Source organism: Pygocentrus nattereri, chromosome 1 (genome assembly GCF_015220715.1).
Source record: "Pygocentrus nattereri isolate fPygNat1 chromosome 1, fPygNat1.pri, whole genome shotgun sequence".
NCBI lineage: Eukaryota > Metazoa > Chordata > Actinopteri > Characiformes > Serrasalmidae > Pygocentrus > Pygocentrus nattereri.
The window spans coordinates 38,356,443-38,371,844 of record NC_051211.1 but is presented as its reverse complement, the minus strand read 5'-3'; the positions used below and the strand labels follow the sequence as shown (position 1 = coordinate 38,371,844).

General features: G+C 40.0%; 1 protein-coding gene across 3 annotated transcripts; it reads right to left on the bottom strand.

The window, feature by feature from the left end:
* Positions 1 to 3,517: 3,517 nt before the first annotated feature.
* Positions 3,518 to 14,221, bottom strand: trim24 (tripartite motif containing 24). Of its 3 annotated transcripts, none has more exons than XM_037541921.1 (18): positions 13,442 to 14,221; positions 12,442 to 12,560; positions 11,392 to 11,539; positions 11,147 to 11,279; positions 10,924 to 11,040; positions 10,703 to 10,817; positions 10,469 to 10,615; positions 10,261 to 10,375; positions 9,526 to 9,917; positions 9,039 to 9,197; positions 8,827 to 8,944; positions 7,450 to 7,507; positions 7,197 to 7,332; positions 6,307 to 6,545; positions 4,908 to 5,040; positions 4,701 to 4,775; positions 4,335 to 4,490; positions 3,518 to 3,996 (listed from the first exon to the last, which is right to left on the bottom strand). In XM_037541921.1, the coding sequence occupies exons 1-18, from the start codon at positions 13,725 to 13,727 to the stop codon at positions 3,649 to 3,651; spliced, it is 2,994 nt and encodes a 997-aa protein (XP_037397818.1). In that variant the 5' UTR covers positions 13,728 to 14,221; the 3' UTR covers positions 3,518 to 3,648. The 3 variants fall into 3 exon arrangements, with proteins under 3 accessions (XP_037397818.1, XP_017549416.2, XP_017549415.2); XM_017693927.2 differs by having other exon boundaries at positions 3,518 to 3,999; positions 9,063 to 9,197; XM_017693926.2 differs by having other exon boundaries at positions 3,519 to 3,999.
* Positions 14,222 to 15,402: the final 1,181 nt, after the last annotated feature.

The following is a 15,402-nucleotide window of genomic DNA, read 5'->3' as shown; positions in this document are numbered from 1 at the left end:
TTTCCCACCCAACATCAGTGTCTGACATCACAAATGTGCTTCTGGAAGAATGGTCAAAAATTCCCTTAAACACACTCCTAACCCTTGTGGAAAGCCTTCCCAGAAGAGTTGATGCTGTAGTAGCTGCAAAGGGTAGGCAGACATCATGTTAAACCCTGTGGAGTAAGAATGGGATGTCACCCAAGTTCATATGCACATGACAGAAGACGAGCAAATACTTTTTCCAATATAGTGTATCCAGCCAACAGTGTCCTGTGGGCAGCATCCTGGGACCACTGATGAAGGACTAGAGGATGACCAACACAAACTGTGGAGCAGAAGATGAGCCATCATCTCTGACTTTACATCTACAAGGTGGACTGACAAGGTAGGAGTATCTAATACAGTGGACTGTTTAAAAACTCCAGCAGCACTGCTGTCTGATCCACTCATACCAGCACAACATGCACTAGCACACCACCACAACGTCATTGTTACCGCAGTGCTGAGAATGATACACCACACATGAGGGCCTGACCACTGAAGAACAGGGTAAAAGGGTAATAAAGTATGCAGAGAAACAGATGGACTACAGTCTGTAACTGTAGAACTACAAAGTGCACCTATATAGTAAGTAGAGCTGATAAAATGGACAATCAGCATAGAAATAAGGAGGTGGTTCCCCGTTCCCCGTTTGTGGGATTAAAAAAAAAAGTATCACTTAGTGGATGTGTTACATTTTTAATTCACAATCTGCATCTATGGCGTACTTTAAGGAACCCAGCTGGTCTCTCTTACAGTAATAATAAATAATAATAATAATAATAATCTTTATTTGTATAGCACCTTTCATACATACATGCAACTCAAAGTGCTTTACAGAATAAATAAAAAGAAAACAAAGTTAAGCAAAACACATTAAAAGAAATAAAGATAGAAGGACAAAATAAAATAATGAAATAAACTGAAAAAGATCAAATGAAAGAGATTGAACAGACAAAAGTTTCTTAACTAAAAGCAGATCTAAACAGGAAGGTTTTAAGATTACTCTTGAAGCTGTACAGGGATGTAATGCCTCTTAGCTCCTCAGGAAGAGAGTTCCAAAGCTTTGGGCCGTAGTGGCTAAAAGCACCCTCGCCAATCTTTAACCGGGTTTTAGGAATCACCAGTAGATTACTGTTTGAAGACCTGAGAGACCTGACAGGAACATATCTCACCATCATTTCACTGAGGTAAAGAGGAGCAAGACCATGAAGACATTTAAAAACCATCACCAGAACCTTAAAATCTATTCTAAAACTGACAGGTAACCAGTGCAGTGAGTGGAGTGCAGGTGTAATATGATCTCTCTTTCTTCTCCGGGTCAAGACCCTTGCAGCAGCATTCTGAACTCGCTGTAGGTGAGAGATAGAGCTCTTTGGGAGAGCAGATAAAACAGCGTTGCAATAAACTAACCTTGATGTGATAAATGCATGGACAAGTTTTTCACTATCAGCAGGAGAGAGCATATCTCGGACCTTAGCGATGTTTCTAAGGTGAAAATAAGCTGTCTTGCATGTAGTCATGATGTGTGATTTAAAGCTGAGCTCATTATCAAAAGTGACGCCCAAGTTCTTAACACATTGTTTGGCCTTCAGATTCATTTGATTTAAATAAGTCTGAACATCATTCTTTTGTGAATCACTGCCAATAACAAGAACCTCTGTCTTCTCTTTATTTAATTGCAGAAAATTGTCTGACATCCATGTCTGTATATCACCTATGCACTCAAACAGTGAGCTAATTGATTTTAGGGCTTTAGGTTCTAAAGAAATGTAAAGTTGAGTGTCATCTGCATATTGATGATAACTAATACCATGTTTGTTAATGATATGCGGTAATGGAAGCATATATAGGTTGAACAGTAAAGGCCCAAGAATTGATCCTTGGGGGACGCCACAAGTTATTTTTTGACGTGTGGAGGAAGAGGTACCTAATGCAACATAGTAATCGCGCCCAGTTAGATACGATCTAAACCAGTCTAAGACTAAGCCACTAAGGCCTACCCAGCTCTGTAGTCGATCAATAAGTATTTCATGATCAACAGTGTCAAAAGCAGCGCTTAAATCTAGGAGAAAAAGGACTGAGAGTTTGCATGCATCTTTATTCAATCTCAGGTCATTTACTACCCTAACTAGTGCCGTTTCAGTGCTATGGAGAGCTCTGAAACTGGACTGAAAAGTGTCATTTATTTGGTTTACTTTAACATAATCATTCAACTGGGTTGACACAACTTTTTCAATGATTTTGCTAAGAAAAGGAAGGTTAGATATAGGTCGATAATTATTGAGAAATGTGGGATCAAGATTTCTGTTCTTTAGTAGTGGTTTAACCACTGCAGTTTTAAGAATATTAGGGAATTCTCCCAGTTGCAAAGACTGATTAACAATCATTAGAACTTCATTAGATAATGAGCTCAGAACCTGCTTGAAAAAGCATGTTGGTAGAGGGTCCAGTTCACATGTAGAGGATTTAAGTGATGAAATCACGTCAAATAGTGTTACCATGTCAACTTCCTTGAAGTAAGACATATTACAGTTGTAATTACAGTACAAAACACTCTGATGACAAACTCTTCCCAATTTACACAATCAGTGCTCAATTACTAATATAGGTGACAGTTTTGATTACATCAGGCCACACTTCTGCTACATTGCACCATCGATGAGGAACTTCCTCATTCTTGGTGAGAATTCACCTAGAACGCCTGCCTACATCCAGAGAAATGCGGAACAAAGACTGAGCCTTGGGGCTTTTATACCTAACAGAGTCCCATTTTAACCAATTCCACAACCCTACTGTCTGGTTCAAAATAACACACTATACAGAGTTCTGTAGTTGATGGAAATTTATTTCTAAGGGTGTTCTTGTCAAGAACACTTCATCACATTAAAACTAAAACATAACACAAATAAATATAACTAAAACAATTCTAATTTTTCATGTTTTGGAGAAGAAACATAATATTTTAAGCACAGACACTGTAAGCAGTTGTATAGTTGGTGTCACATGAAATGATGCAGTTCCTTTCATTGTCTACATTTTGTATACATCAACTTAAATTCATGTACTTTTTAAACATCAGTATTTATTGAGACTAATTTACATTTCCTAAGGAGCTGTATTGCTCTTTACCATGATTTTGTATACAATATTATTGCAAAATTCATACACTGAACTCCAGTTGTCAAGTTCTTGGGAGTTGAAATTTCCTGCCCAAGGCAAACGGGGAGAGAGAGAGAGAGAGAGAGAGAGAGAGAGAGAGAGAGAGAGAGAGAGAGAGAGAGAGAGAGAGAGAGAGAGAGAGAGAGAGAGAGAGAGAGAGAGAGAGAGAGAGAGAGTGTGTAAGAGAGAGAGAGTAAGAGAGAGTAAGAGAGAGAGAGTGTAAGAGAGAGAGAGTAAGAGAGAGTAAGAGAGAGAGAGTGTAAGAGAGAGAGAGAGAGTAAGAGAGAGAGAGAGAGAGAGAGAGAGAGAGAGAGAGAGAGAGAGAGAGAGAGAGAGAGAGAGAGTAAGAGAGAGAGAGAGAGAGAGAGAGAGAGAGAGAGAGAGAGAGAGAGAGAGAGAGAACACACATCTCTCAGGATTTTGCTTTTTCAGACACTCAGGATTTCGCTTTTTCAGACGGGCTGATCAGCCCTCTTGATCTTTACTGTCCTTTTTCTCTTCAGTTGCATTCTCAGGGTTGGTGGAGTTCTCCTGTGGTTTCTCTGAGCTCTCGCTGTTCTCCACAGGCTGTTCTTCACTCTGGGGTTCTGCCTCAGAAGGAGCTTCACTGGGGGGTTCCACAGTCTCCTCTGCTGCAGGGGCATCTGGCAAGGTTGATTTTGGTGATGGTTCTGGAACTGTCTGTGGAGGTTCTGGTTCTACAGCAGCTTTCTCCTCCTTCACATCAGGGAAGGTCCGGTCTGGATACAGGAGCTTCAGCTGCTCCTCAAAAAAGCTCTCAAGATTAGCACCTACACTGGACATCTCCGTGTCCTCCTGAAACAACACGCACACGCACACACACACACACACACACACACACAAACACACAAACACAACCCTAAATCATTGATTTAGCTCCACATGATTATCATTTGAAGCGGAGCTGCAACAATTAATCAAGTTCATTATTAGTTGGAGACTACAGGAAAAATAAAAGTGAGCTTTATTAATCAAATAATAGCAGATAAGTTAACTGCTAATAAAATAATGGTTCTAGTTGCTTTATGAACTACAGTAAAAGCAAAATCTGGTAAGTTCAATTTGAAGTTTAATGCAGCCAAATACAGTCTCATGAGAAGACATCACACCAAGTAGTTCAGTCATCTTACCTTGTGGAAAATGGCACAGTTTTTGAAAATAAGTCTCACATCTGCCACAAAGTCCTCAGTGCTCCTGTAGCCAGGGTTCTGTTTGCACTCCAGTTTGCTCCTTACCATTGACAGGTCCATTGGTGTTTTTATAATCTCATTATACTCTGGCATGGACTAGAAATTACAAAGATATTCCCGTTAGTTTCAAAAACAGTTCTCATGCTTTCACTTGGTCCACAAAACTTTAAGATTACCTAAAAACTGCTTGTGACAGAGCTTCTAATTTGGAATGCTTACAATGTTTTTGCTCTGTGGACTAAAACATTATGAAGGTCTGAAAATAAAATTTCCAGTCTAGAATATCATAAGATTGGACCAACTTACTGACGGTGTTACAGGCTCCTGGAAATCAGTACTGAGTTCATTGCAGAAGATTCGGAGTAACAGTCTCTCACATTTCTGTTTGAGAAATGAGAATGCAGTCAAGAGACCATGGTACTACAGGTACACCAAGTATTTCAATTCTCCTAAAATCTCAAACAGAGATTACAAATAAACTGCCAAAATAGGGAGAAAAATAATGGACCATACTCGTCTATCCATAGCTGTGAAGGTATCTGAATCAGGATCCTGCTTCACATTTTTCAAATCCCCACTGCATTCAACATCATACTCCATTTCAGGAGAGTTAAGGTCACGACAGAACGTGCAGTACCACTCACCACTGCAGACACAAAACCACAAAAGATCACAAAATGGTGACGAAAAGAAGCTCAACATACCCCAGGTGCTGAGATTGTTGGGATTTCGTTTCATTGGACTTGAGCAACTCCAACATGAGCCAACAGACAGACAATGGGAGAATTTCTGAAATGGCAAAGCTTGTGGGGCTCAATCCAATGGATCATCTCTGGGATGTGCTTGAAAAAGAAGTCGGTGATCCACAGCAGCTCCACCTAACACCTTACAGAATTGAAAGGATCTGCTACTAACTGTAACCTAACAAGGCACCTTCAGAGGTCTTGTGGAGTCCATACCTGTGATTTGGAGCTGTTCTGGTGGCACACAGAGCACCAACAGTGTATTACATATAATGATTATGATCATAATGTTTTGGCTCATAGGTGTATAACGTAACCACTAGAAACTTATAATTAGAGCTTTGTATACATTTTTGGCCATATGGCCCATTACTAATAGCAAGTAAAAAACTTTTACTCTCAAGTAGAGAACTTCGCAAAAGTCAGAGACCACCTTACATTTATTTAATTTCCAGAAGAGGTATATGATATATAATCCACATACAAAAGCAATGGGAAAAAATTCATTTCCAGACCTCAACCTCATTGAATATATTTGGGATTACTTGAATCGATTGAATTTTTTGCTTCACAAATCCTAAGAATTAACTTTGGATGCAAGGTAAAATATTCTTGAAGACTTCTTGAAAGCAAGGCTTCCAAAAAGAATGAAAGTCAAAGGGCAGACACATTAAATACTGAAAAATGCAACAGTCTAGTTAGTTGTTCTGTGTAGGCTTCCTTTAAAAATTCTGCTATATATGTTTTCTGACTTTTCCCCCAGATGCTGAAAAATGAATACCTCATAAATGGCTTGACTCAAAATGGGGTCTCTGATTTTTACACAGTACTGTAGGATCCAGACAAACACCTCTTTTCTCAGGTTTGGGTTAAGTATAGTCTTCAAAATAATTGTAAATAGAGCTTCTGCAAGTGTACATTCTCTTCATGGTTCATCTAAAACGAACCTTCACCTCAATATTCTTTAGCACACGGCATTCTTTGTTTATTTTTGTCTGTGGCGATTACTTATAAAGGGTGTGTTTAACATGGCTTTGAGCTTTTTTTCTTCATATACACGGCATGTGAATAAACAAATAGTTTTTTCCCTTCTAATGATGTACACAAATGCGTCTTGAGTGTTAACAGCTCCATAAACCTGAGTGAAAGGGTACATTATATGGGCATACCTAGGAGATGCAGAAAGACTAGGAATATGACAGCTGAGATGGAAGACTTTGGGACATTTGTCACAGCAAAGCAGCTCTCCTCCATTCTGGCACACAGCGCACCAGTCCTCATTAGGGTCCTCCTCTGGCTCAGGGGTCCTATCTGTCTGCTGCTCCCCTCCCGGAGGAGACTCCTGCTGTGGTGTTTGTGACTGCACACCCGTGCTGTCTGGAAGACTGGCTTTTGAAGTGGTTTTGACCTGATAAACAACAAGCACTGACTTTAAAATCAAGGCATTTGATTAAGAAGTCCTGATTCTGTGTACAAGACCAGTATCAGTGCTATCAAGTCATATCGTAACAGTTTGTTATCTGCTATATGAAGCCTGATCCAGTTCCAGTTCTTTGCTAAGGGTATTTTATTCCACTGCACTATATTTAGGCCACTGTCGTAAAGGTAACATAAAAAGGCACTATCCACAACTTGCTATCTGCATTGTGGAAAATAAAAAAAGTCCAACAGCCACTAATATCAGCAATACCAGTGTTAAAACGAATAAAATAGAGCCTATAAAGGGAGTGCATTGTTACTGCAAACTTATCAATAATGGCACATTCGCTGCCAACAGGACAGTGTGCTTGGCATGTGTTAAATATTCAAATGGTATATTCACAAGACAAACGGTTGCTTAAAAAAAAAAAAGCAGTCCAAAGCATAACTGTTCAATATGACACACTATGCTTAAACGAAGACATTTCATTTTAGCATTTAAAAATACTTTAAAGCCTAGCATGAATATAAATCAGATGTTCTTCCCAATTTTAAATTGTAGACTGTGTGGCATCCCTACATTCTTTAGACCTCAGTAGAACATTATACAACAGCATGCCAACACAGCATAAATGCTTACAAAGTGAACTTCATCATCATCCTCTGGCTCATCCTTGATGACAATGACAGGGCCTGGGGATGATTTTCGCCTTCTCTTAGCAGTGAGGCTTGATGACCCAGTCTGTGGAGGCTCAGAACGCTTCCAGGAACTAGTCCTTAAATTGACAAAACATCAGTTTTAACAATGGCAAGGACAAAAGGAACAGGGCAGCAAATTTGAAGTGCTTGAAGCAGGAAAGCAGTATGCAGATCAAGAGCAGAAGCAGATTTACCCTGTCTTCACTTCTGAGGAGGTAGCAGCAGACATGGGAGATATCTGTTTTCCTGGAGCTAAAACCAAAAAGGGGAGAAAATCTCCATTATAGCATATGTATACAGCACATTTAAACTATTCAGCACATTATAAAGTACTGGTCAAAATGCAGAAGCACTTAATTGCTTCATGATTTACAGGCAATTTCACAGAAATTTCAAAATTACTGAATAATTCAATCCTTCAGCTGTAAATAAAGCCACTCAGGACAACTGATGTGAAATGGCATATGCAGACACATACCAACTCATGTTCTTGACAGTGGTGGTGTTAGTAACCAGAGGTTGTAATGTCTATGGAACTAATAGTCATTTTATTTGCCAAATTAAATGACCAGTGAACTGACATGTGTCTTCTAAATTTTTAAAGGTAAGTGGTGATAAAGGCAAAACTGGTGTAGTTTTGAGTACTACAGTATTTTGCCTTACAGTGGCCTGCATTTACCTTTCTGCCCTGCATATGTTCTAAAGGCCAAAACCTTTTCATAAAACCATCATAAAACCACGCCTCAGTGATCAGGCGGTGCATTCATAACCATTTCCATAATACCTTTCTGTGCTGTAGCATTTATAGTTATTGAATGGTTTGGGCGTTTGCCTCCTATCACCACTATGAACAATTCAGACTGAGTAAGTTTCTCTAGGACAGAGCACTTCAAATCAAACCACTATAGATGAGTTAGTGTATATCCTTATTATTGAATTATATAGACATTTAAATATAAACAAAAAAGTCTGTGGAATTCCCCTTTGTTAATTTGCATTGTGAGAATCAGGTAGATATGATGAAGGTTGGAACAGTTAAAATGAGTGCAAAATAAACAAAATGACATTTAGACATTTAAATAAAGATTTCAGCTCAATGTCAAAAATTATTATTGTCCATCACCTTTAAAAAAAAATTAAAATATTCCAAATTTAGTGCTAGTGTTGCTTCCAGACTTTTGGACTGTGGTGTATTTGTAAACAAATTTAAAGCTGCACTATGTAAAATTTGGAAATGTGTAATTGCATGCATTTTTTTTTTTAAACATGGTATGTGCTTCAGACTCCTTCCCTCAACAGATGAATCTGATGACTGCAAGCATGCTGAAAGAGTATTCAAAGAGATCTTCCAGGCAAAGGATGTATCCTCCAAGCATTTAATTGAATTATGTACTATTGTCATCATATCTGCATCAGTATAATTTATTTATATAGTTTATTTTGCATTTGAGCCATAAATATTAAGATGGCACATAGCGTCACTTTAATATGCCAATGAAAAAGACAACACAAGCAATAACAAGCAAGAAAAAACATGCAATATTCTACAAATATCTTCCCATAATACACACCGGCTCTGTCGGTGGCTGTGGGGAGAACATTGGGAGGATAACTGGGTCTAGGAGCAGAAATGGACGGGCCACCAGGCTCATTCCTCCTGCTGAGGTATGAAGCTTCCATCATGTTTCGCTGCAAACACACACCAACAGCACATAAATTAGCACAGAGTTTCTTAACACACGAACATCAAATGAACCGTATTTAAGTTTTATAGAACACTGACCTGAAGAGTGGATGCCCTTCCTACCTGAAGGAGAGAGGCCTGTGACTGGTGAGGGCCAGAAACCGAAACAGGTACATTCTGGGAATAACGAGATGTTCCCTGCAGCACGTCCATGGGTTTGGGAGGGAAACTAGAATTGGTGATAAGGCCCCTCAAAGTCTAAAGAAAAAGAAAGCCCCAAAATTTTCAATCAAAACTAAACAATAGAGTTGTGCACAGCACAAACAAGCATAAGCTATTTCATGTATATTCCAAAATCAAAAACATGAATACAAAGGCCACATTCACATTACACATCTTATAGGTTCATAGTCGTGTTTGTGTGTGAATTCACATGTGCACATCAAGGTAGTCAATGCTGGATAAAAAAAAAACAAAAAAAAAAATTTAATCCGAGTCTCATTAGCCCAAAAACTAAAATGTGCTTCTTTAGCCCTGTAAAGTGAATGTAGCTACAAATTCCTTGAACACTGTCACACGTCAGTACCTGCTGGGGGAGGCCCGAGTTCTGGAGCAAAGTTGGAGGACTCGCTCTATTCATATGTGGGGCGCCGTACCTCCAGCCCTGTTGAGACATATTAGGCAGCAGTGTTTGTGAAGGAGAGCCTCCCTGCATTGGTCTGCTAGGAGGCTGCTGGCCCGGGGGTCGCATACAACACGACCAGTGATTGGGTGACATGTGGCGGTTTGGGTGCTGGGCGAGCTTCTCCACCTGCATCTGAAGCTGAGCAAGCGTGCTCTGCCTCTCCTGCTGCTGAGACTGTGGCCCTGGGAAGGGTCCTGGAGGCCCCTCAGGTCTGGGACCAGGGTGCATTTGCTGGAAAGGGAATGGTTGTGGACCACTTGGCTGGCGGGAGGTTTTCTCTACCATTAGAGAACCTGAGGGGTAGGAAGGGAAAAACATTACAGAAAAGACCTTGGCCCTTCTTGATCCCAGGCCCTTCTTGCTGTGAGGCTACCCTGCCAAGACTATGCCTTGGATGACCAACATTTCTCTGTTGTTAGGGGCACTGGCTTTCATGGCATATACTACAGCCTAACACTGTAATAAACGTTTTATTGTTTGTGTAAACTGTTTTCATGGTAATTGGCCCAACGTGTCAGAACTTCGGTTTCAGACAAGAGCTGATTGTTCCCTTTATCCTGAAAGTAGTCTAGGTGCAAGTTTGATTTTTCACTAATATTTTGTTTTTTAACACCATCAGTGATTCTATGGTCTTACCAAGGTCGACATTTGAAGCCCAAAACGCAGATCGACACTGGAAGCGAACTGAACTCTGAGGAACATAAGAAGTGTTGCACTTTGCCCGCATGAGGTATTGGATTTGATACATGATCTGAAAACAGAAAAAGAAGAAAGTTACTTCAGAAACATCAGTAACAGCATAATAAACATCAAGTGCCAGGGCCTGACCAAGCAGGACACTTACCAGCCGTTTACAGTACAGCAGTGCAGTGCCACTATTACTGGCTGTTGCCCATTTTGTGAAGTTGATTACATGATCGAGATGTTTGGTGAGGGAGGAGATGTCTTCTTGCTGTTTCTTCAGGACCGTTTCATGATCTTTTGTCAGTGCCTAAATAAACAGAATGGACCATATGCTACAACAACCTTTCATATGGCCCTATTAATGGTGTTTATGATAAATACATGTAAACAATACCTCAAGCTGGTTGATTAAGATCTTCCCTTTTCTGTTTATTTCCATGATCAGATTGCAGATAGCTTTTTTAATTTCATTGGCAACAGCTTTGCGGTTTTCATCCACTTGCTGAAGACTGTAAATAATAAAAAAAAAAATTTTAAAGTCCATATAACCATAAAATTTTTCTGGTGCTTGTACTCTTTCAGTGTGAACAGATGCACACTGGCAGTGTATGTTACCCGCTGTTTATGGCGTCTGACACTTCCCCAATGGCTTTCCTTTTTTCTTGAAGCTGGCTAGTCATTTTTTCCAAGTGTTCCCTGTGGTTCCTATATGCATCCTCCAGAAACTGATAACTGTAAGGTGAAGCAAGTCAATGAATTCATGTTTTTGCCCGGGTTTAAACTTGTACAGACCGCAAATACATGAAATGACAAAAGGGTACTGTAGTCAATTGATTACTTGTGGTCCTTGTGTTTAAGCAGCTGGCAGTCTCTGCAGGTGAGGCGGTCACAAGTTTCACAAAACAGCTTCAAAGGCTCTTGCTTGTGGATATCACAGAAAACAGGCTTCTGTGTGGAAGCACCCATTGCCTCTATAACCACAAAAGATTTTAAAACATTTTTAAAAGAAAGCTGTGAAGAAATTGCAGTTTTAAAGGCTTCGTAGTACATGGTTCATTCTATACTTGTGTAAATAAGGGCTACCTGAAGACATTTCTTCAATCTGCCTGATATTATGATCCCTGGTGAACTTCACACGTTGATGAGCCTCAATGCAGGTGACACAAAGAAACTCCACACATTCCACACAGAAACCAGTCGCCTCTGTGTTGTCATCGCAGCTCACACATAGCTGAAAGCAACAGGAGAACCAATGTAAAATAAATAAAGTTCTAAACAAATATTTCCAACTCTGTGAACCAAAAAGCATGTTTTTCTAAAAACGATTATATGATTAACTGCTTAACTGTTGATTGATTTGCTATGCATGTGAACTCCAAGCTACTGGCAGTTGGGCCATATATGTTCATTAAATTGGGTGGTACATGTGGTAGATGTATGTGGATTACCTTAAGTTACTGTAATTTCTGTAAGGACAGACAGCATTGTATCTATCAATAAAGCCTAATGCCCTGTTTACATAAAATGCAGAGCTGTGTTCGATATTTTCTTTGGTTGTTTTTATTTTAGGTTTGTGGTCAATTATCAGTCCAAAGAATGACAAAATTTGCCTTGCTATTCCATATACATGCTATTTATGTCAATGCTTCTTGATTACTCTACAACCAGTTGTGAGCTGTAAACATACAACCTTACAGCACCTCACATTCATTTCTGGATTTAAAAAATAATTCAAAATTAAGGTGTCAGTATCGGTAATAATATTGAAAAAATAATACAACTAAGGTGTATAGCCATTTATATGGTCCACGTTATGTCTCAATTGTTTACTGCAAGTGATAAATTTGAAATCTGCCTGTCTCATTCAGCAACTTGCACCCAACACAATCATGGCACTGTAATATTATATCATTAATGCTGCACCTGCAAAGCACTGCTTAAAACCAAAAAGCTGTCCAATAAAAAGATGGCCCTTAAAAAGCCCATTTTCCCCTCATAATCTTGTTTTTTTTTTTTTTAACTTTTATTGGCTCACAAAGATAGCAGCATCTGATGAGTCACTAGAAGGAATCCACTGAAGCTGACCATATAAGGGGCTAAATCTCCAACATCACTGAGTATATATAACTGCACCTGACTGGTCTTCTCTACTGTGCTGCTGGGCACCTCCATTGTATCTTTGGCAAAGAAGTTGTCCAAGACTTCAACTTCCATGCACTCCTGATGACAAACTGGACATCTGATCACGTTCACTGTCAAACAACAATGAAAGAAGAACCAGTTTGGGACTTATGGCAATTCACATTGCACAATACCAACATTACTATGTTATGCTTAAGGACTCTCAAGCTTACCTATAATCATCATTCACCAAGTATGAAATCCCAACAGGCAGCAAATAATTGCTAAAGCAATGCAGCAAAAAATAACTGCAGTAATATAGGAAATGTGGTTGTTATAGTGCTGTAAAGAGGTGGGCAATGTGACAATATTTTTTGTTCTTATTGAAAAACTATGATAGATGGGGCAGGGGGGGTATTGTTTTTCTGTTAATAAATAGAAAAACGATACCTACTAACTCATCATGAAAGTGTCTTAAAATATTGTGAGGTTATATTTGTACCATATCGCCCACCGCTAGTCCTGTTTAATGCTTTAATAATTATCTAAATCATTTTGTCTGCATGTTCCTGTTGTACTGTGGTCTTATAATAACTTGTACTCGCGGACTGTCTTACACACTTAAACTCTTAAGTATTCTTTAGTAATGGAAATTTAGAACCATTTGTTATACATAACACCATTTCATGCTTAAATAGTTCTCTGCACAGTGAAATGTGGTTCTATATAGAACCAAAAAGGGTTCCGGCTAGAAACCGTAACAATAGCAGACTCTTTTTGGTGCTATATAGAACTATTTACAACACATTCTCCATCAATCTGAAGAAGAATGTCAGCATGCAAAGAACCATTTAAGCATGAAATGGTTCTATATAGAACCGATGGTTCCAAAAAAGAATATTTTCTAAGTGTGTATTCTAAACTACAACAATTAACTGAATTAACTATAAAAATCTTTTTTCTTTCATAAGGGCCTGGAAAACAAATAAATAAGAGATTGAGTGATACGTACGGGGCTTGGTTTGGCCCTCAGCTGGCATCTGGAGGTTGGTCCCCTGCTCGCCATATAACAGGTTCCTCGACGGTGAAGGCAGGCACCTTTTACAGAAGGAGTGGAGGCAAGGCAGGAGTTTGGGCTCCCTGCTGTGGAAGCTGAGCTTACACAGGGGACAGATGTCCAGCAGACTCTGGCTGCCCTCCTCCTTCTCGTTCGCCTCCTGGATCGGCTTGCTCTCCGCCTCATTTTCCACAATGATGACGATGTCGTCCGTTTCGATCTTTTCTCCGCTCTCATCCATGTTCCCAACCACAGCCTATCGCCACCAAATTAGCTAACGCTAGCTTATCTGTACGATCCTCACGGACATTAAAAGTGGATAGGAACAAGGAAAACGGCGCTTCGCCTCGCATTCAACAAGAGCATACCGAAACCATGGTGGGATTTCCTTCCAGCAAGCTCATTTGACCACAAAAAAGACAACACTCGTACATTTCTACAGCTTCCCAAAACGAAGCCTGTATTATTATTAGCAGTAAACACTCACTGTTTATACAGACGGACCGTGACAAGCACTCCGAGATTATTAACAACGGACTAGACCCGTTAGACAAGCCTATGCGAAATTTAACTGTAAACGCCAAATCTATATATTCCTTTCTGTTTACCTGTACTGTAACGATTCTGACCGAAAGAATATAAGCATCATTTTAGGACGATTTATTTATCGCTGCTCGCTAAAAGATGTGGCGAGGCCTCCCTAGCCCTAGCACGACTACGGAAAGCTATAGGGACCCAACCCCGTCCGTTCTTGTAAAACGCGTTTTCCTACTCGTTGCTCATGGACTGGGAAAATGTCGATGTGGTCAAGTTAGTCATACATTGTAAGTGTTCAAAAGAGCTTGAACCTAAGAGATGGGCGGTAATAGTAACCCACGGTGTAGGCTTCAGGATTTGCGTTGACGTGACAGATATTTGAACGGAGCCTCTAAGGTAAGGTGCTTATGCAAATCAGCCAGCCTACCAATCACCCCATCACCCGCTGGTACGACTCAAGTCCCATAACCTCATCCTTGCTTTGAATCCCTAGGTTACCGTGTTCTACATCTAGTGGTCTCTAGTGGTAACCACAGTAGTGATGGGTCGGTCACGAACGATCCGGCTCTAAGAGCCGGCTCTTTGAAGTGAACGACTATTTTGTGATATTAGGGGTAGCACATATCGATAGGCTAAAAATAGTGTCAGATCCTCCTACCTGTATTATATTAGGGGTAGCACATATCGATTTTATTACGCTTTCTGTCACCGTACGCGCTAACCCTAACGATTTCAACAGTAAAACATGTGCCATACTTTTCTAACATTTCTGCGGCGTTAACAAATGTCTAAAATGCAAATTACTTTTGCGTTTACAGTAAATATACAGTAGTAATACTGTAAAGTATTAAATTCATTAAAAGCAATAAACACTCACCATTAATTACACACTTTCTAACCAAGGTAGCAAGAATTGATGAGCCTTCCTACAAATTAGCTTAGAAAGCGATGTACGCATGCGCAGTAAATCGAAGTAGGACAGCTCGATGAGCAGCACAATTCGACAGAACACCGGATCCTGATTGTGAGCCGTTCTTTTTTTTTGGAAGCCGCACGTGATTGCTTAAGATGTGTGGCAGCGTCTGTGTGTCTACACTGAGCGGGAGGGGCGGGGCGGGGCTACAGACACTCCGCACAGTGAGCACACGAACACGAGAGAGGGAGAGGCACCTGCAAAGTTCGCTCGGAGACGAGAAAGAGAGAGAGAGAAAGTTGCGCTTTATATAGACAGAGGCTACACGCTGGAACGGTGAGGGAAATGAGTCACAGAAAACGTAGTAAAGTTTGGAGACATTTTAATGTGATAGACAGCTCAAAGGCAGACTGTAGACTTCAAAGCTCAAATTTCATATCGAGCAGGCTCCACAAACAACCTGCAC

Bases quoted from the DNA above. Each gene is read 5' to 3' on its own strand.
- trim24 (XM_017693926.2), bottom strand. From the start codon at position 13,727: ATGGATGAGAGCGGAGAAAAGATCGAAACGGACGACATCGTCATCATT. The intron at 9,198-9,525 runs GTACTGACGTGT...CTTTTTCTTTAG, and splicing joins ACTCGGGCCTCCCCCAGCAG to ACTTTGAGGGGCCTTATCAC. The intron at 7,508-8,826 runs GTGTGTATTATG...TTTTGGTTTTAG, and splicing joins CACAGCCACCGACAGAGCCG to CTCCAGGAAAACAGATATCT.